This window comes from Myotis lucifugus, unplaced genomic scaffold, assembly GCF_000147115.1.
Source record: "Myotis lucifugus unplaced genomic scaffold, Myoluc2.0 scaffold_18, whole genome shotgun sequence".
Lineage (NCBI taxonomy): Eukaryota > Metazoa > Chordata > Mammalia > Chiroptera > Vespertilionidae > Myotis > Myotis lucifugus.
The window spans coordinates 9,787,239-9,809,141 of NW_005871066.1; the positions used below are offsets into that span (position 1 = coordinate 9,787,239).

General features: G+C 36.7%; 1 protein-coding gene across 2 annotated transcripts in view; it reads right to left on the reverse strand.

Moving 5' to 3' along the window:
- The window catches only part of RINT1 (RAD50 interactor 1), a 30,705-nt gene that overhangs the window by 3,510 nt on the left and 5,292 nt on the right, over positions 1 to 21,903 (reverse strand). The window contains exons 2-11 of one of the 2 annotated variants that reach the window (XM_023751091.1): positions 21,267 to 21,451; positions 19,501 to 19,742; positions 15,335 to 15,508; positions 15,087 to 15,236; positions 14,410 to 14,566; positions 12,565 to 12,675; positions 12,245 to 12,470; positions 11,569 to 11,706; positions 8,728 to 8,927; positions 1,839 to 2,053 (exon numbers count right to left, since the gene is read on the reverse strand). In XM_023751091.1, coding sequence (XP_023606859.1) covers positions 1,839 to 2,053; positions 8,728 to 8,927; positions 11,569 to 11,706; positions 12,245 to 12,470; positions 12,565 to 12,675; positions 14,410 to 14,566; positions 15,087 to 15,236; positions 15,335 to 15,508; positions 19,501 to 19,742; positions 21,267 to 21,299 — 1,646 coding nt within the window. In that variant the 5' untranslated portion in view covers positions 21,300 to 21,451. Of the gene's footprint in view, positions 1 to 1,838; positions 2,054 to 8,727; positions 8,928 to 11,568; positions 11,707 to 12,244; positions 12,471 to 12,564; positions 12,676 to 14,409; positions 14,572 to 15,086; positions 15,237 to 15,334; positions 15,509 to 19,500; positions 19,743 to 21,266; positions 21,452 to 21,903 lie in introns of those variants that run through there. The other variant, XM_023751092.1, reaches the window with a different exon arrangement.

Sequence of the window (21,903 nt, forward strand, 5' to 3'; positions counted from 1 at the left end):
TCTACAATAACAATCTGCTTCGTGTTGATATTTACTGCTATGTTGCTGACAATTACCTGAAAGAGAAGTTGGGGTGCTTCACTGGCTAAAAAAAGTTTAGCTAAATCAGAAAGCAGGTCTACTTAAGCAACTTTATTCTATATATATACAAAAGGCTAAGTTGACTCACGCATGTGTGATACATATAAAGTTCTCGCTGGCGCCAATCGCACACATGTGTTTCGATCTGTCATTGTCTATAGTGAATTTGGTTGAAACTTCTATTATTGAGAATGGGCGAATAGCGATATTAAAATATTTCTCCTAATTAATTTCCTTTCAATGTGCACGAATTCATGCACTGGGGCACTAGTTTTGAATAAGAAAAGATGTACAGCATTTAAAACTCTCTCAGAAAAATAAATACACATATATTTATACTTTAGCTCTCAAATATTGTTTATTTAGTGAAGATGATAGATTAAAATTTGTTTAAATATATTTTATTGATTTTTTACAGAGAGGAAGAGAGAGGGATAGAGAGTCAGAAACATCGATGAGAGAGAAACATCCATCAGCTGCCTTCTGCATACCCCCCACTGGGGATGTGCCCGCAATCAAGGTACATGCCCTTGACTGGAATCGAACCTGGGACCTCTCAGTCCGCAGGCCGACGCTCTATCCACTGAGCCAAACCAGTTAGGGCTTGATTAAATTTTTTAAATCCCCAAAGAGGACTTATTGAAATAATTTTAAGACAGTTAAAATGTAAAACATATTAGCATTTAAGATAACAGCTAATTTTATGCTCTAATTTTTAGCAAAACAGGGACTACACTTCCAAGTTGGTTAGGACTGTGCTAGGACAAAAAGGTATTGCTGCTGTCAAGGACCTCAGTCTAGTGGAGGTAACAGGTGTCCACAGGGAGTTATGTCAGGAGAATGAACTGGACAATACAAGCATGCACAAAGGACTGCAGCAGCCCCTTACTTTGAAAATGGGTGACAGGCTAGGCAGTGGTCGGCAAACTGAGGCTTGTGAGCCACATGCGGCTTTGGCCCCTTGCGTGTGGCTCTTCCACAAAATACCACGTGCGGGCAGGCACGTACAGTGCGATTGAAACTTCGTGGCCCATGCGCAGAAGTCGGTTTTCGGCCTGGGCAAGTCTATTTTGAAGGAGTGGCATTAGAAGAAGTGGGGGTACGTTCGCTGAGGTCAACCCCTCAGATTGAGGACGTTTTTAGCAAAGGCCAGCTTAGGAGTACCCTAATTAAATTAATAACAATGTACCTAACTATATAGTTTAAGTTTAAAAAATTTGGCTCTCAAAAGAAATTTCAATCGTACTGTTGATATTTGGCTCTGTTGACTAATGAGTTTGCCGACCACTGGGCTAGGCCGTTCAACTCATACCATACATCAGCTCTCTGTATTTATGGACACATCTGAAGGTTAAATTATGGTCAGTTTATTCTGATTAAGAGTGAATCTATTTTAGCCCGGCCAGTGTAGCTCAGTGGTTGAGCGTTGACCTATGAAATAGGAGGTCATAGTTCGAATCCCAGTCAGGGCACATGCCCAGGTTGTGGGCCCGATCCCAGTGGGGGCATGCAGGAGGTAGCCGATAGATGATTTTCTCTCATCACTGATGTTTCTATCCCTCTCCCTTCTTCTCTGAAATCAATAAAAAGAAAGTAAGTAAGAATGAATATATTTTAGACAGAAATAGTTAACTAAGCTTGGTGTGCAAAAGGCCTAACTCTGTGCTATTTAGATATCTTGGAAATCTGACAATATATATCATCTTTTATCAAACTGGAGTTGAAAGTTGACTTGTAAGAAAACACAGAGGACTTACCTTTCTTTTCTATACGATTTTGCAGCCTCTTTAACTTCTCTAAAAACATGGTCTACTTGACGGGTCAACATGTCATGTTTTAAACGCTCTAACAGGTTAATCATGTCATCAAAGACAGAGCTCTCCATAGAGGCAAGTTGTCCCAGCTGCAGTTTACTGAGAGTGTTGTTCTCTGCAAAGACCTCCAATGCCGCCTGTTGAAGTTGTAGAAAGAACTGAAAGCAAAAATATGTGAACACATTTATTGAGGTGCTTTACCAGCTTGCAATAGAACTCATATATAATTCAGTCATTTAAAGTACACAGTTCAGTGGCTTTTATTATATTCAGGGTTGCACGTATCTCACAATTTTAGAACATCTTCATTACTCCAAAAAGAAACCCCACACTCTCGGACATCCTCCTCCTTCCCCTCCACACTCTCCCCCTATGGGTTTGCCTATTCTGGACACTTCATATAAATGGAATCATACAAATTGTGGTTCTTTGTGACTAGCTCCTTTCACTTAGCATGTTTTCACGATTCATCCATGTTGTTACATGTATTAGTATTTTATTTGTATTGCTAAGTAATACTCCATTATACAGATATACCACATTTTGATGGACATTGGATTATTTCCACTTTTTGTCTGTTATGAATAACGCTGTTATGAACATTTGTGTGGACATATGTTTTCACTTCTCTTAGGTATATACCTAAGAGTGGAATCGCTGGATGATATGTTAGATGATATGTTAACAGTTTGAGAAACTGCCAAGCTGTTTTCCACAACAATTGCACCATCTTATTTTCCCATCAACTGTGTGAGGATTCAGATTTCTCCACAACCGTGCCAACAGCTGTTATTATGTCATTTTTACCATAGTCCTCCTCCATAGTTTGTATGAAGTGGTATACCATGGTGGATTTGATTTGCATTTCCCTGATGGCTACCATACTTCCTTAAGTAATCATTTTCCTAGACAGATTTAAAGTTGTAGTAACCTAGCATGTATAAGAGTTAAGAAAATTACAGTGTCATTTTTACAGTGGTATTTTAGGTAGAGTTAGTATTATTTTTTCTGCCGTATAGGGAAACAGTGCTGTGAATATTAACAAAAGACTAAAAAGAACCTAATGTCCATGAACAGGGGTTGGGGATGGCCACACTTAGTTGTTCAGTGACGGATATGTGAGAGGCCACCTTTGTATTTCTGCTGAAACTATCTGGAAAGAGGCACTATCCTTTTGAGATTGCTGATGGACCAAGTGGTCCTGGGCCACCTATGGTCACACTTACCAATGTGTCTGAGTATGAAGCCAGAAAACAACTTCAGAGCAGCCATGCCTAATCCTCAGAGCAACACAAATTCCTCACTTCCTCATTCCCCCCACTTCCCGCTGAGGCCTATGCATCGGGTTTCTGTCCCCTATCCCTGAAAACTTCCTAATTCTGAATGGATGGACATGTCAGGCTTGGCACAACCTGGGAATGGAGAGACAGCTATTAGCAGAGAATCTAAATAAGGGGAAGGTCAACTCTTGTCCACTTTTCCTTTTTATTTTTCTAAGTTTGTAATACAAGAGTTTTAATGATTTATTTTGTTAATCCTCACGGGAGGATATTTTTCCAGAGAGTAGTAGGGAAGGAGAAGGAAGAAAGAGAGAGAGAAACATCGAAGTGAGATGCCTCTCACACAAGCCCCAACGGGGGCCAGGGATTGAACCTGCAACCTAGGTACATGCCCTTGACGCTCTAACCACTGAGCCACCGGCCAGGGCTATGATTGTTATTTAAAGCATTCAGAGTCTAAAGAACTATGAAGGTGATAAAGGGACTTTTGATTTTAAACAGAATTTGTACCACAGTAACATACTAGGACACAGAATTCATTCATAATATAAAGAATCAACTCTAAAATTTGGTTATTTCTCTGTTGACAGAAGGACAGTTAATTCAGCATCAGAAAGAAATTTTCAGTGTCAGGTAATTTTCTAAGGATAAGGATGATGGCAAATTCATCTCTGTTAAAGGCTACAGCCCTGAAGTTAGTTAGTGATGTTCCACAAATATTTCATTGAAGTTAAAAATCTGTCCCTGAATGAGTTTCTTTTTAAATCATCTGGCACAAGAATCAAGAATGACAATTTGTTGCATACTATTGAAAACACTTAGCAGAAAATGGAGCAGTGTGGGGGCTGAATGAATAAACTACTTACTAAAATTAGGAACATGATACAAAAAAGTATACAATGAGTGAATGTATTCTGATTAGGTGACTTTATAAAGATAAATGCATTGATCATTATTACACTCTACACTGTATTTTAAAATGATTATTTGAAATTATAATTGTGAAATATTTTGTCTTATTTTCCTTGCTCAACAGAATGATATTATGTACAAAGATTTCAGCTAAAATTTTTGTAGAAAAAGTAGGTTTTAAATAATTATTGTTACAGCCAAAGGCCAGACTAAAATAAATTATGATTTTGTTTATCAGATTTTTATTGTGTTTACATCTGTAATTAGTATTTTTATTTCCTATTTATTTTGGTTTATTACCCTGTATTTAAGATAAAGACTACTTTTTATATTTCACAGTAAAGAAATACAATTTTTGTCTATCTTTTAGCAGTATATCATAATTCTGTATACAACACATTATATAATACATTACCAGTATACTATAATTTTTTGTCATAAATTCATAATTTAAGATACATTCTTGTCATGTTTTTTAGACTTCCTCCCTAACCCAAGTATTAAATATTTCTAAATGTCTATGTTCGGCTATATGTCATTTCTGCTTTTATTTTTTGTTTTATTGCATTAAGATTAGATTTGACAATGTACAGAAATTTTAAATTAATTTACCTTGTCCATTTTTGTGACTCATGTGGGCACATTCAAAAATTATTTTCCTTAGTATACTGTGAATTTGTCACCAATTCTCAGTTAATCTAATTATTTAACTGTGATTTTTCAATCCCCACCTTATCTATTATATTTTTTAAATGGTACTTTTAAGTCTTTAGTTAAAATTATTTTTTCCACCTTACTGAAAAACCACACAGATATTGGAGCTCTCTCTCCCTTTTTTCTTTTTGGCTAAAACTTGAAGCATATTCCCCTCTTGTTCTTTTACCCTCCCCCCTCCCCCCAATAGTAAACAGCTTTATTTCCCCCTTTATTTTTTTGTTGTTGTTTGATTTCCTCTTTGATCCATTGGCATGTTATTTATAGTCTTCATGTATTTGTGGTTTTTCCAGTTTTCTTCCTGTGGTTGATTTCTAGTTTCATACCACTGTGGTTGGAAAAGATGCTTGATATGATTTTTCAATCTTCTTGAATTTACTGAGACTTGTTTTGTGGCCTAACATGTGGTCTATGTTAGAAAATGTTCCATGTGCACTTGAAAAAAAATGTATATATCTGCAGTTTTTAGATGAAATGTTCTGTAAGTGTCTATTAAGTTAATCTGGTGTAATGTGATCGTTAAGGCCATCATTTCCTTATTAATTTTCTGTCTGGACGATCTCACTGGTGTGAGATATTAAAATCCCCAACTATTACTGTATTACTCTGGATTTCTCCCTCTATGCCCATTAACAATTGCTTTATAAAGTTAGGTGCTCCTATGTTAGTTGTGTAGATATTTACAATTGTTATGTCCTCTTCTTGGATTGACCCCTTTATAATTGCTATCTCCTTGTCTTTTTTAAATGTTTTAAAGTCTATTTTGTCTGATATGAGTATCCTATGCCAGCTTTCTTTTCATTTCTATTCACATGAAATATCTTTTTTCATCCCTTCACTTTCAGTCTGCATGTGTCTTTCAATTAGAAGTGTCTCTTGTTAGATTGGTCATGTTTTTTTAATTACTATTATAGGTGGATCATGTTTTCAAATTCACAGAACCACCCTGTGTCTTTTTATTGGAGCATTTAATCCATTCATATGTAAAGTAATTATTGATAAGTATTGCCATTTTGTTCATTATTTTTTGGTTGTTTTATAGTTCTCTGTTCCTTTCTTCTTCTCTTAATCTCTTCCCTTGTGGTTTGCTGTTTTTCTTTAGTATTTTGTTTGGATTTCTTTCTCTTTGTTCTTTGCAGGTTTGTAGCTGTAGTTACCCTGAGGTGTGTGTGTGTGTGTGTGTGTGTGTGTGTGTGTGTATCTGTAAAGCTGACAGGTCTTTACGTTTGAAGATATTCTATAAGGACAATTTTTACACCCCCTCCCATGCTTTACATTATTGATATCATGTTTTAGATCTTTTTCTATTGTGCATCTCCTAACTACTCATGGTTTAAGTCTGATATTTTTTCTTTTGACCTCTGTAGTAGCTTCTTACATATATGATATGCTGTATTTATTAAGTATTTGGCTTTGCCTATGAGATTTTTTTTCCTTTCTCCTATTTCTAGTTATGAACTTCCCTTTTCTGCTTAAAGAAGACCCTTTACTATTTCTTGTAAAGCTGGTATAATGATGATGGACTACTTTAGTTTTTGTTTGTCCAGGAAACTCTTTTTTAAAAAAATATATTTTTATTGATTTCAGAGAGGAAGAGAGAGGGAAAGAGAGAGACATCAATGACGACAGAGAATAACTGATTGGCTGTCTCCTGCATGCCCCACACTGGGGATCAAGCCTGCAACCTTGGCATGTGCCCTGACCAGGAATCCAACCGTGACCTCCTGGGTCATAGGTCGAAGCTCAACCACTGAGCCATGGCAGCCAAGCCAGCAAACTCTTTCTTTAAATTCTGAAGGATAACCCTGCTGGATAAATTATTCTAGGTTGTAGGTTCTTTTCTTTTAGCTCTTTAAAAATATCCTGCCACTCCCTTCTGGTCTATAAAGTTGCTGCTGAAAAATCAGCTCACAGCCTTATGGGGTTTTACTGTTTTTTACCTCTTGCCTCCTTCAAGAAGGTCTCTAACTTTTGCCGTTTTAATTACATTATGTCTTAGTGTGGGTATCTTTGAGTACATTTTGTTTGGAACTCTCTGTGCTTCCTGAACCAGGATGTTTGTTTCCTTTCCCAGGTTACAAAAGTTTTCAGGCATTATTTCTTTTTCTTTTTTTTAAATATATTTCTTTATTGATTTCAGAGAGGAAGGGAGAAGGAGAGAGATAGAAACATCAATAATGAGAGAGAATCATTGATCAGCTGCCTCCTGCACACCCCCCACTGGGGATCGAGCCCACAACCCAGGTATGTGCCCTTGGCCGGAATCGAACCTGGGACCCTTCAGTCCACAGGCTAATGCTCTATCCACTGAGCCACGCAGGCTAGGGCAGCCATTATTTCTTTAAATAAAGATCCTGTTCCTTTCTCTTTTTCTTTTACTTCTGGGATCCCTATATTACAAATGTTTGAGCAAACTGTTTTTCATTTTACTTTTCTAGTTTCATTTCATGATATAATTATATAATACTTTATAATGTATCTTCATATTCATTATTCTCATTTTAGTTTTTTCACCTAAATATATTTATTTCACTGTTTTATGATCATCTTAATTTTCTGTTAAGGCTTCCTGTCATGAAACCTATGTCATTGCACAAGCTGGTGAAACCCCAAGCTGATTTTTATATCACCCCAGGGTACCCTAAGAAGGGGTTCTTAACCCCAGGGTACCCTAAGAAGGAGTTCTTGGAGGCCCTCTGGATCATTTTAATGTCTAAAACAGCTATAGGCATTAATCTATGTATGTTAAATTGGGAAGGCTAAGTTTCTGGAAGTATATATTGGAAAATCTGGTTAACAAAGCCCTAACACCCAATATATTCCTTGGATTAATAAAAAGAGTAAAAATAAATTACCAGTTAATATATATTTAGGCAGACCAAATCTGTCAACACATGGAATCTACATGGAGAAAAGATGGGTAAGTAAAATTATTGGAGGTAAAAGGTCTTACAGTACTTGTTAATTGGACCCAACGTTTTGATATTTAGATTTATTTAAAACATACCTTCCAATAATTTAATTAGTTAATTTTCTTGGATGTGATAATGGTATGGTAGTTATGTTTTTTTAAAAGGGAGCTCTTATCTTTCAGAGGTATATATATATTAAAATATTTACCAAGAAACATGATATCTGAGATTTGATTCCAAATAATCAAACATGGGGAGTGGAGGTTTCATTTGGGCTTGTCAAGGGTGGGGGGGAAAAAAGGACACTTATGTAATACCCTTTGTAATACTTTTAGCGAAAAATGGTAGTTATGTTTTTTTAAAAGGGAGCTCTTATCTTTCAGAGGTATATATATATTAAAATATTTACCAAGAAACATGATATCTGAGATTTGATTCCAAATAATCAAACATGGGGAGTGGAAGTTTCATTTTGTTTAAAATGACACAAAACTGGTACGAGAAGCTGGGTGATAGTCATATGCAGATTCATTTTATTATTCTATTTATGCTTGTATATGTTTGAAAATAAACAAATAATTTTAATGTATGAAATCATTAAAAATCTTAAAATAGTTTATATTTTTTGTGATTCTTCATAATTTGTCACATTTTGAGGCATTCAAGAGATATCAAGTGTTATTATTTTATTTTCCTTAAAGTTCTGGATTTTATTGACTTTTCTGAGATGACAATTACCATACAAGTAATTCCCAAGTATAAAGTCTAAAGAGAACTATAAACAACTATTTCATGAAATGTTGGCTTTTTTCCCCCAATGATTAAAATATCAGGATTATTTAACCATTTGAGAGTTGATTGAGAAAAATATGTACTTTAATCACACCTTTTAAGTTTGGCCTAATTGTTATTCTGCCTAATGTGTATTTTTGCTTGCTATAGAATCAACATTTCAAAAGGTAAAACTATTCGTACCACTAATGTATTATTCAATATAAAAGCACATTAACTTACAATATTGTCAGCCCAGTCTGCTAGCACTGTTGAGATATAGTTCACAGCATTAAGAATCGCACAGTATCGAAAGCCAAGGGAAGCTCTGGTCTCTTCTTTCATCACCTGAGTCAGTCGTATCCTAAAATCATCTACTAAGTCTTTCTGTAACTCCAGGAACTGCAGCTTTCTGGAAGCTGTGGGAAGATTTTTATACCTGTCTGTGGAGAAAGTTAACAAAACATATGAAGGTTTTTGGTACTGAATATGATATAGCTATAGGTTTTCCCTACTGATATGCCTTGGTGCCCTTGTCAAAAATCAATTGACCATTCAAGTATGGATCTATTTCTAAATTTTCTAAGGATGTGGGTTTCACAAGTCTATATATTTGTCAAAACTCACTGGACTGTATACATAAAATCTATGCTTTTCACTGTATATAAATCATGCCTCAATTTTTTAAAGGACATATGAAATAATTATATACAAAAAGCACTCCATTGCCATAGCCGGTTTGGCTCAGTGGATAGAGCGCAGGCCTGTGGACTGAAGGATCGCGGGTTTAATTCCGGTCAAGGGCATATGCCTGCGTTGCGGGCTCGATCCCCAGTAGGGGGCGTGCAGGAGGCAGCCAATCAATGATTCTCTCTCATCATTAATGTTTCTATCTCTCTCTTCCTTCCTCTCTGAAATCAATAAAAATATTTTTTTTAAAAAGCACTGCAGTTCTACAATAAATAAATGACATTTTTTTAAAAGGAAGGAGGAACTAGGATAGGTTAAAATAGATACCTACATAAGAATTTATAGGTGAAAAAAAAAAAGAATTTATAGGTGAAATGGTAAGCTGTCTGAAGTGTTAAAATTACTCCAGGAAAAAAGAAAAGTTGGTGAGAAAAATATATAATAGAAAGATGAGAATTTAAGAAAACCTTAATAACATATACCTGAGGGTTCATTATATTATACTACATTATGTATGTTTAAAAACTTCCCTTGGCCCTGGCCGGGTAGTTCAGTTGATCAGAGTGTCATCCCAATATGCCAAGGTTGCGGGTTTGGTCCCCAGTCAGGGCACATATAAGATTCAACCAATGAATGCATAAATAAGTGGAACAACAATGATGTTTCTGTCTCTCTCTCTCTCTCTCTCATTCTCCCTCTCTCTCTAAAATCAATGAAGATATATTTTAAAAACATTTTTCTTTAAAAAGAAGAAAATTTCCGTAATAAAAAGTAAAGTTTTTCTTTAGCTCAGCCAGCATGGCTCAGTGGTTGAGTGTTGACCTATGAACCAAGAGGTGACAGTTCGATTCCCGGTCAGAGCACATGCCCGAGTTTCAGGCTCTGATCCCCAGAGAGGGGCGTGTAGGAGGCAACCAATCTAAGATTCTCATCATTGATGTTTCTATCTGTTTCCCTCTCCTTTTCTCTCAAAAATCAGTAAGAATGTATTAAAAAAAAAAAAAAAGACCAATGGGGGACAAAAGGAGACATATGTAATACTTTCAACAATAAAGAATTTTTTTTTAAAGCATGAGTTTTTCTAAAATTTTTATGTTTGTGATTTCATATTTTTCTTAAGTTGCATATATGGATTTACTGACGAGGCTGGAATAACACTTTTTCGGGCTACACATGCAGGCCCAAGAAATGGACAAGACAGAGAGGATGGAGGTAGAGAGGACATGGTGGCACCTGCAGAGCCAGAGGCCTACAGGGAGCCATGCAGATGCTGCAGACCAACCAGGTTCGAGGCTGTTAGGCCTCCCTCTGGCCAGAATATTCTTGCACTATTAGAAGAGTTTCTATTACTACTCTAACCCCTGAAGTTACTTTCTGCAATCTTTGGAATATTTAAAATTTTGGTCAATCACAAACTAAGTGGCGAGAGAATTCAGGGAGTAAAATCAATTTCCCATTTGTTTTTATGTAACAATTCATGAATTTCCCCTCATATATACCAATGTTTAAGATCTTAAATTATTAAAAATATGAAACCTAGGATATTATGCCAGAGTTCTGCCAAAATAGAAACTGAATTTGAAGATCTTATAATAACTATTATGTAATATTAATTTTGTTAAACTACTTAAAGTATCATGGGGAAAAAAAAGTATCATGGGAAGAGTTAGTACTTTTTTAAAAAATATATTTTTATTGATTTCAGAGAGGAAAGGAGAGAGCTAGAGAGATAGAAATATCAATGATGAGAGAGAATCATTGATTGCCTGCCTCCTGCACATCTCCTACTCGGGGGGAATCGAGCCCACAACCTGGGCATGTGCCCTTGGCTGGAATTGAACCTGGGACCCTTTAGTTCGCAGGCCAATGCTCTATCCCAGGGGTCCTCAAACTACGGCCCGTGGGCCACATGCAAATACAAATATTGTATTTGTTCCCATTTTGTTTTTTTACTTCAAAATAAGATATGTGCAGTGTGCATAGGAATTTGTTCATAGTTTTTTTTTAAACTACAGTCCGGCCCTCCAACGGTCTGAGGGACAGTGAACTGGCCCCCTGTTTAAAAAGTTTGAGGACCCCTGCTCTATCCACTGAGCCAAACTGGCTAGGGCAAGAGTTAGTACTTTTAAGACAAAGTTTTATCTTAAAAGACTTTCTGCCAAAACCGGTTTGGCTCAGTGGATAGAGCGTCGGCCTGCGGACTGAAAGGTCCCAGGTTTGATTCCGGTCAAGGGCATGTACCTGGGTTGAGGGCACATCCCCAGTAGGAGATGTGCAGGAGGCAGCTGATGGATGTTTCTCTCTCATCGATGTTTCTAACTCTCTATCCCTCTCCCTTCCTCTCTGTAAAAAAATCAATAAAATATATATTAAAAAAAAAAGACTTATACTTGCCAGTTATAACTAAGAGGAGCGTCATAAAAGTTTCTGCACAGTCTGGAACTTTCATCTCATCCACATCAGTGATATCCTTATATTGGGATATCCAGGCAGCTTCTGATGAAAGCATTGAGTCCATTTTTTGAAGAGCAACTGATAATGCAAAGAAAGGATTATGTCAAGTAGTTACAGTCATTTCTAATTTTTCAGCTCGCAATTTTTTAGGAATGATGACTTTTCTATAAAAAATAAATCAACAGCCTCTTATACTAGTTGCACTATATTTAACATGCTCTATTTTAAGGTTAAACAAGTTACTTCTCCCTGCCAACCCTACCCAAAACCTTCAAAATAGTTATACTGACTAGACAAGCTGCATCCAAAATGATTCTACCAAGAGCAGAAATAATACCCTTTGTAATACTTGAAGCAATGCATCCAAAATGATTCTACCAAGAGCAGAACTACTGTATGTAAAAATTTATAAAACAGTTAAATATATTAAAATATTCCACTCTAGAAACACAGAGAGTGCAATTATAGAAGAAAACCAACGTTTGATGAGAAGAAAAGAAAATGACCTCTAAAGGCAACTTGGTAAACTCTGACCAAGAAATTTCTTGGAGAAAAACACCAAAAATTAATATGCACAAAAAGGGACCTCTCTCCCCATGGCTACATGAGCACTTACATTTTCTCTCCACAGTCAGCCACCTCTGAAAACAGGTTTCCTCTGATAGAATATGCATACAATTAGCAAAAGTGCCAGGATAGCCATGAACACTGTGTAGCTCCCTTTCAAACAACAGCACCTCATCCACCAAATGACAGAAGAGATTGTCATCATAGAGCAGACAAGGAATGTCAGCTGCTAACTTCTCCAGAACCAGCATCATAAGGCCCCGAGAAAATTCAAGCTAAAAGAAATACATAAGCAAGCATAAGGTAATATACATGACAAGCTATTCGTGGACACTCTAACACTGGAATGCTTAGGACCGAGTCTCTTACCATTGCATTTGCTGAAGAGCCTGCTTTGTCTAATATTGGCTGAATCTTCTCATCCAGAAACTGTGTGTGGTTCCCAATCCACATAAGCACTTGAGTCAAGTACCATTCAGGCTAGGAAAGGAGGTAAAATAGTTTGACTTCTTGAGTCATTCCAACTAGAGTTACAGTTAAATGGCTCTATTTCATTGTATACACACAACACTTACAAAAATTAGTTGAAAATTCCTACATGTAAGAGCACAATTTCTACTCTGAATTTTAAACTCATGCAAAGCTTAATAATCAAATGTTTCCTAATGTACTCCCAATAAATTCCAGTAATGTGGCTTACATCAATACTCAAATTTATGCCATATATATTTAAAACCTAGCATTTACAAATATATAAAATCAGTGTTCCAAAGAACTGATGACCTTTAAATAGTTTATTTTTTTAAGTAACATTCCAAAATAATTTTTTAGACCTTACCCGAGTGAGAATATCTTTTTCATAGATTTTATTTTTTTTTAGAGAGAAAGTGGAAGCAGGGGGTTGGGGGTGGGGGGAAACATCGATGTGAGAGAGACACATTGATTGGTTGCCTCTGCTCTCACCCCAACCGTGCCCTTGACCAGGAATCAAACCTGTGACCCTTCGGTCTTTGGGCCAACACTCTAATCCAGGGGTGGGCAAACTTTTTGACTCAAGGGCCACAATGGGTTCTTAAACTGGACCGGAGGGCCGGAACAAAAGCATGGATGGAGTGTTTGTGTGAACTAATATAAATTCAAAGTAAACATCATTACATAAAAGGGTACGGTCTTTTTTTTTTTTTTTTTTTAGTTTTATTCATTTTTTAGTTTGCCCACCGCTGCTCTAATCACTAAGCAAAACTGGCCAGGACCCAAAATAATTTTTTAAAATATATTTTTATTGATTTCAGAGAGGAAGGGCGAAGGAGAGAGAGATAGAAACATCAACGATTAAAGAGAATCATTGATCGGCTGCCTCCTGCACGCCCCGTACTGAGGATTGAGCTCGCAACCCGGGCATGTGCCCTTGACCAGAATCGAACCCGGGACCCTTCAATCCACAAGCTGACAAGCTATCCACTGAACTGAACTGACTAGGGCCAAAAATAATTTTTAAACATTATTTTCTGCTTTTTCATTTCAAAAGTTAAATTCAGAAAAAAATTTGGCTGGTCTACATCACAAACATTATACATGCCTTAAAACAGGTATAATTATATAATAGGAAATGTAAGTATGCAGCATTTTAAATTGTCCCTAGAGATGACTACATAAAATTTCAAAGTTTTGCTAGACAGGGATTAAACATTTAATGAATGGTAAATCCCTGTTGTGTGCTAGATGTTAGGAATACAAAAATGAGTAAGCGGCAATCTCAAATTTCGGGAGCTGCATAGTTTAGGCTTGATGTCAGAGTACCTGGACCACTGGAACCAGTCTTTAAAAAGCAACCAACATAACTCACAATTTTCTTACCTCAAATTACTACTACCTCTCTACAACTTTAGGTTGATTGCTTTGTCTCACTACTTACTAATTGGTTCTACTGTTCTTTCTACCAATACCCCCTCAGGGGATGTCCGCGGAGAGGTCCAGACTGCAAGAGGGCACAGGCCAGGCTGAGGGACCCCTGCCCCCCCCTCCCCGCCCCAGTGCACGAATGTAGTGCACCGGGCCTCTAAGTATATCTATAAAGGGCAGTGACAAAACAGGTATTCACATCTTTAGAGAAATGTCAATAGGATCAGATTTTAACTTGGTTAAAGGGAAAGTACAGAAATCCTTAATATTTGCTATTAATAAAAACCAAGGACAAGAGTTGGCAAAGCACACCTTGCTTATAACATTAGTCTGTCGGTTCCCTCTGAAGTGATACCTGAACCTCTTCTGCAGGGGAGTCAGCATAATCTGGATGGGCAGGATGACAGAAGAGGATGCAGGAAGAGAGTATTTTTCTGGAAGTTGTTTTGGCTCAGTAAGTAATTCATCTCTGACATAGTCAAGTCAAGGGAAAAGAATCAAAAGCATACGTGTATGTGTGTATATGCACACATACATTTTTCCAACAAAGATATAGGATACTAAGTAAAAATTATAACACCAATAATATGTAATCTTCCTATACATTAGTTAGAAAATGCATGAAAAATGTTATTAGAATTAATATGTCTTTCTTAAAAAATAGTAGTAAAAAACACATTCAAGTAATCATTTTATTAAATTAACACTAAGTTAATAGGTTTCCTTCCAACTACCCATTTTTAACTACTGTCCCAAGAGATTATGTGAGTCAAACTTGGGTCAGTTACGTATTTCAGGCTGACCCTTGCCCTGCCACCCACATGCAGTTCACTACGAAAGAAAACAATCTACCACTCTGTGAGCTTATACAGATCAAGTCCAAACCAGTCCCATTTGACTTTTGGCCACTTTCAAAAAGTTTTACTCTCTAGTCACAAATCTACCATAGAAAAATAAATTTTAGTAAGTTTTAACTCCAACAAAGATACGAGGTTTGCAGTTTCAGAAGCTGACAAAATAGTGTCTCCAGGCTACTATATATCTCAGGAGCAGTGGCTGGTCGACTTGAGCCAACAGTTTGAGACTGAGGGGGTGCGATGAATGGCCAATGAAGCTGTGCTAAAATTTCCTCAAAATCACTGTAACAGAAAAGTAATACACATACTTCAGTAAAATCCAACGATCACCAAATACTTATCTAAAAGTAATTACCATAAAATATGAGTACATTCCTTACCTTGTAAGCCTGTCCTTGAGGATTTTATGCCAGAATTTAACAGTGGCTCTCATGAAACCAAGAAGGTGAGTACAGGATGATTCCTGTAGCTTGATGTCAAGTTCTGCCATAGACACCAGAGTAGAGGCTGCCTCAGGGACATTGCTGGTCATGAGATATTGCTGAATGTTATCACTGCAAAACAAGGCAAAGCAAACTTTAAAGACAGTTCAAAATAATTCCAAAGCAGAAAAACTGCTTCTCCCTCCTGTTTTATATAAAATTAATCCAAGGAAGAAAGAGGCACCACACAGAAGTGGCTTTTTTACCTGATACCCATGTCTCTGGGAGCCTAGAGTCTTCAAATTCTTAGAGAACAGCTGCCCATGGTCAAGACCTCCCTACACCTTGCCCTTCCCACTCCTCCCAACAGAACAGATTTGTCCTGGGTCACATTCCCTCACGCACTGCTCATTTCTGATAAATCTGCCTTTTACAGAAGAAGTCTTTATTATCTTTCTTTTCTTTTCTTTTTTTTTTTTTTTGTAGTCTTTAGTATCTTAATCCAAGGGATTGAAGACTTTACCTACTTTGCCCAGTTGAACCTGATTATAAGGAACTGAATTTTAGGCACCTTAGAATCCAGGCCTTTCAAATTCGTTAGAAAAGTTCCAGATAAAATTTAAGTTAAGCTCTACAGCAAGGGTTGCAAACTCAAATGCCTACAAAGGCTTAATAGGGAAAGTAAATTCAAAAAAGCAAAGTGGGTGAGTAATAGAGTATCCTAAGGCTCCAGCCAATTGTTGCCACACTAAAGGGTGGATCTAATGTGGCCAAATCTTAAAATATTTCCAGAAAGGAAGGAAAACAAGATTTTCATGTAAGCTCCTGCTAGGTGGCTCAGTTGGCTGGAGCATTGTCCCATATACCAAAACGTTTCGGGTTTCATTCCTGATCAGGGCTCCTACCCAAGTTGCAGGTTTGATCCCAGGAATCTCCCTCCCCTCCTTCCCCCTCTCTAAAATACAATTAAAAACAAACAAACAAACCCAAACCATATCCTCAGGAGAGGAATTTAAAAAGAAGAAATATTTTCATGTAAAAGCAAACCAATTATTCAAATTCTTTAAAACAAGCCAAATTCAACATATCTTTAGGACAAATTCAGCCTATGAGCTACCATTTGGGCTCTATAAAGCAAAACCTTTTATTTTAAAATGAAAGGTTTTTATAAAAATAATATATTCCATACCTTAAAGTCATCTAAGAATAAGGAATAAAATGTAACCTTTTCAGTAATGAATCTCAGTGCAGGGGTCAGCCCTGCAGGAAACCTGAAGTACTTCTCCACTAGGCAGCCTATGCTCATCCTACCTGGGCGCTTGGCCACTGTGCTGGAAGATGACGAATGTGCTGGGACTCTCCTACCCGGTTGGGTGTGCGGTTCAGTCATGTTCCTGGGGTAGACACAGCGCCTCCTCACAAAGAGAAAGGTGCAGCCCACCCTGCCAGCTCTACTCTGCACTAGTATTTTCCTCTCCTTTCTCAAGGAGCTGCTTGAGGTTTCCACTGTCACTGTTTCAGGCCTCAACAAGAATACTAAGCTCATGTTTGTATTATTCTGCCGGCCCTTTTAGCCATCCCCTACACTCATTCTCTCACTTTTCTTTCTTCTCCCTTACTAATATTTTTTATTAAAATTTCCAACAGATCTTGTCTTTTATAGTTATTCTCAGAATTTAAAATACTATTTTTCCCCCCACTGGGCATCAACAAATCCACCATTTCTGTAATTAAGATGCTGGTAGTCCTAGCCGGTTTGGCTCAGTGGAGAGAGCATTGGCCAGCAGACCAAAGGGTCCTGGGTTCAATTTCGGTCAAGGGCACATACCTTGGTTGCAGGCTTCTCCCCGGCCAATGCCCTGATCGGGGCTCATGCAGGAGGCAACCAGTTGATGTGTTTCTCTCACATTGATGTTTCTCTCTGTCTTTCCCTCTCTCTTCCACTCTTCCTAAAAATCAATGGAAAAATATCCTCGGATGAGGATTAACAAAAAGATGCTGGTAGCTGCTCTTGTTCTGATAGTTAGCATGCACAATTAACTGCTCCTGTATGAGGTTCTTCCCTGTGCATTATGGCAAACCTCACTGATTTCCCACTTTGAAGACATCCAAACTAAGTGTTGCGTTATGTTAAAACAAAGACTACCATGTTAAAGAAATGTCTATATGTTATAAAAGAAATTTTAAAATGTACAAATAACCACGGAATACAGGAGTACCGACCTGGATTAGATCTCCACACAACATGAAGCATGAATGACATTCAGAGCATAGGAAAAGCCAGGGTTATAGGGTTCATTCAGAGTGATACTGTTGAACTGTAGTATTCAAGAAACAGGGTTAAATGTAAAGATGCTACTTCTAGAAAGAAGAAACTACTTTAAAAAAAAAAGTGCTACAGAATAAAAACAGTCATTAAAGGAAAATTAAGAGATAAGGAAAGTCTCAGGAGCCCAAAAGAAAGCTAGAAATAGAAATAGAGATGTATCACAAAAGACCTACGAGAAAAAACATGTTATTAAAGAGAGACATAACTGCTCTACTTGATTATGAGTTTGATTCCTATTTCTAATGTAACTCCCTGGGCATATTTTCTTTTAAACAATTTCAACACCAGAAAAAGGCTACCCATAACTATGGCCCTATTTTAATTAATCTACTACAAGACTGAAGCTTTTACCTAATAAGGTTATAATTTATTACAATAACTTAAGGTTATTAATATTATCCCTTTTTAGTATTTTCTTTCAGAGGGCAAGGAAAAAAGAAGTACTAGTAAACTAAAGCAAGGTTTAAAATTCTTTCACTATAAAGAATTTATCTAAACAAAGAGACACTCTAAAAAGCTTAAGTCAACTTCTGGAATTGCTAATAATACTACAATCTTAGGCATATCATTTTTTCTGTAAAGGTAAAACATGTATGCAAAACAAAAATTTTCATATTGTACTGATAGGTAAAATTATTTAAATCTCAGGAAACATGCAGGACAAAGTGATACGGTATTACTCTTTGGAAGAAATAACATAAAATATATAAACTACTAGAGGCCCGGTGCACGAAATTCATGCACTGAGGGTTGTGGGGGGGGTGTCCCTCAGCCCAGCCCTCTTGCAGTCCGGGACCCCTCAGTCGAACATCCTTAGCACTGCCGCAGAGGCGGAAGAGGCTCCCACCACCGCTGCTGCACTCGCCAGCCATGAGCCAGCTCCTGGCTGAGCGGCACTCCCCCTGTGGAAGCACACTGACCACCAGGGGGCAGCTCCTGCGTTGAGCGTCTGCCCCCTGGTGGTCAATGCGCATCATAGCAACCGGTCATTCTGCTGTTTGGTCAATTTGCATATTACCCTTTTATTATATAGGATGATACATTTAAAATGAGACATCAGACTCTTGGATGACTTTTTTCCCTTAATGGTTGCTGACAGCTTTGAGGGAAGAGCAGTTAAAGCAAAAATGAAATAGTACAGTTTAGAGGGGTTGGAGGACTATATCATGAAACCAAATAATCTGCCAGCCTAGGCAGAAATGTTAATTTAGCTTATTTGAAAGCTAATACTGACACAATCAACCACCAGTGATATGTATTAATTCAAAAAGAGAGCTAGAAATAGAGATGTATCACAAAAGACCTACAGAAAAAAACATGTTATTAAGAAAAGAAGTAACCATGCTAGGGGAAAAAAGTAGAACTCTTATTCATCTAAGAACACTTGTAGCTCTTATTAGATGATGCCCACTGAAAAAAATTCAAATTATAGTGAAAGTAATCTATTTCATTAAGTGGCCATCTCTAAAAAGTAAAAAGGATTATTATCACACTGAGGGAATGTGTTATTAATCTAGCATTATAAAAAGTGGTTTTTATCATGTGTTCAAATACAACATAAGATTTAAAATTTTTACTTACTTTCTTTCAAATGCAAATTAAGCTCCCTGAAAAGTTTATATTCATTCACAATAAAGGAAAAGAATCATTATCATAATGCTAATTTAATAACAACTGGTAAAATTACATTATTATAATCTTTAATTAACTCAATTATTTAATGGCATGCATGCAATCTCTAAGACAAAGCCTCAAGGGAAAATAATAATTATGAGGACAAAGAAACCCATTTTACCTTAGTTCTTCAATTTGTGAAATCCATTTAAGGTAAGCGAGATGCCGTTCTATCTCTTCAATTTGGTTAATCATGGCCCCAAGATCTTCCATCCAGGGCTGTGCAGTCAGCAAATGGCTATTAATGGAACTGACGAGATGAGTCTCTTGCTCCAGACACTGATTAAGAAATTGCTTTGATTCTTCTGCATTTTTTAAGGCATTCTGAATTCTTTTAGGGATTTCTGATGAAATCGTAAGTACCTGATCATACCAAAAACAAAAAACAGCAGCCATCAGATAAAATTTGCATAGCCTTTTTTATTCATTCATTACCTTCAAAATACTTGTTTGTTCTAATACAGCGGTTCTCAACCTGTGGGTCGCGACCCCTTTGGGGGTCAAACGACCCTTTCACAGCAGTCGCCTAAGACCATCAGAAAACACATATATAATTACATATTGTTTTTGTGATTAATCACTATGCCTTAATTATGTTCAATTTGTAACAATGAAATTGGGGGTCACCACAACATGAGGAACTGTATTAAAGGGTCGCGGCATTAGGAAGGCTGAGAACCACTGTAATAGAATAGAAAATTATCAATTAAAAGCTCCAAAAGAAAGATCTGATTTCTGCATCCTGTACCAACGAAACCTAAGTAGGGAGAGGTACATCACACTGACCCCCTGTCAGCATCTATGGATCTGCCTTCATGAAGCTCAGTACTTTCAGAGAGTACTTTCCAGCCTCATGGAAGAACATATACAAATACTAGGCATCAGTACAATATAAAAAAAATTATAGAATAATTTTAATTTAATCAATACTGATTAGACACTCTGTACCAGGCACTGTGCTAGGGATAGACATAAATAAGGCACAGCATCTGCCATTAAAGATCAGTTGGTATGGAAGAAAAATGTAAGCAAATATTTCAACAGTGGGTTGATGAAATAAAGGAGATGCTAGGTGCAATGGTGTACTAAGGTAGTGCTTCCCAAACCTGAATGTATAAGAATTACCCAGAGATCTGTTACAATGCCTATTCAGATTCAGTAGGTCTGAAGTAGGGACTGAGCACCACACTCTGAGTAGCAAGGTTTTGAAGTACAAGGCAACTGTGCTTGCATGGTTCATGCACAGACTTTTGTAGGACTGGTAGGAATTTTTTAGGGAACTATGGAAGGAAAGGGCATTCCAGACAGAGGAACAGCTCAGTCAGCAAAGATCTGACTAGGGCACAGAATACAGTTCAAAGGAACTGTCCTCACCGAGGACATGCTTAGAGAGAGGGAGAGAGGTAAGAGGGAAAGAAATATTGATGTGAGAAAGAAACACGGAGAGAAAAGATGAGCCTAAATAGCTAGGGAGAGACCAGGTCACAGGTAGCATCTTGTGCCTCAGGAGAATGTGGGCTTTTTCCAATAAGAGTTTTTAATAAGGGAATAATTCAGTTAGATTTATGACTTAGAAAGGAAAGGTGAAGAACAATTATGTTTATTCTCATATTATTTGTAATAAAAACAGAACAGCAAAAATGTCTACCGATAACGGCCTGATTAAATAAATTATGTATGTAAAAACATATTTAAATATCATAAAGCCATTTAAAAAGATAGATTTATATTGATAGGAAAACAAGTCCTATATTAATCATAAAATGTTAAGCTATACATATTTCAACTACATATGAGCTTGCATATTCATATTAACTATATAATGGTCATGTTTATATTAATTATAATGAGTATACTACTAATATTTCCGTGAGTTTTAATACTTGCCTGCTCCTCTAACTGCATTTTATTTTCTGTCATCTGTTCTATGAGTTTATCAAGCTTTTTTAAAGATTTAAGGTCATTTCCAACTTCCTTTTCTATAAATGCAGACACATAGGAAGAGAGATCACCATTATCTGTAACTTTGCTGACTTGTTCATTTCCAACAAGAGCTGCACTATTTATGTCACCTAAAATGAAAGAAAAGCAATTAATCAATACAAGTACTACAGAGTTAAAGGAAATTCAAAAACTATACAAGGCACTATACCTACCTTCAAAAGTTATTAAAGAAAACTATCTATATACAGTAAATTATATGTTATACACACACACACACACATACAAAAAATGTTTACACCCAAATGAGTATATACAGTGTGTATACATGTATATGCATATGTACATGTATATATGCACTATACATATGTACAATATATATGCACTATATATATTCATTTGGATATTCTTGTGTATATATTTTATGTGTTTGTATTATACAGAGAAATAGCAAAATGAATAACTATAAAGCAATCTATGGATCAAGTATTACAAAATGCTTAAGAGCTGAGAAAATTTCTCAGAGTGAATGAGAAATTCCTAAAGTCCTAGTAACCACAGGTTTCAATAGATGTTGGCAAAA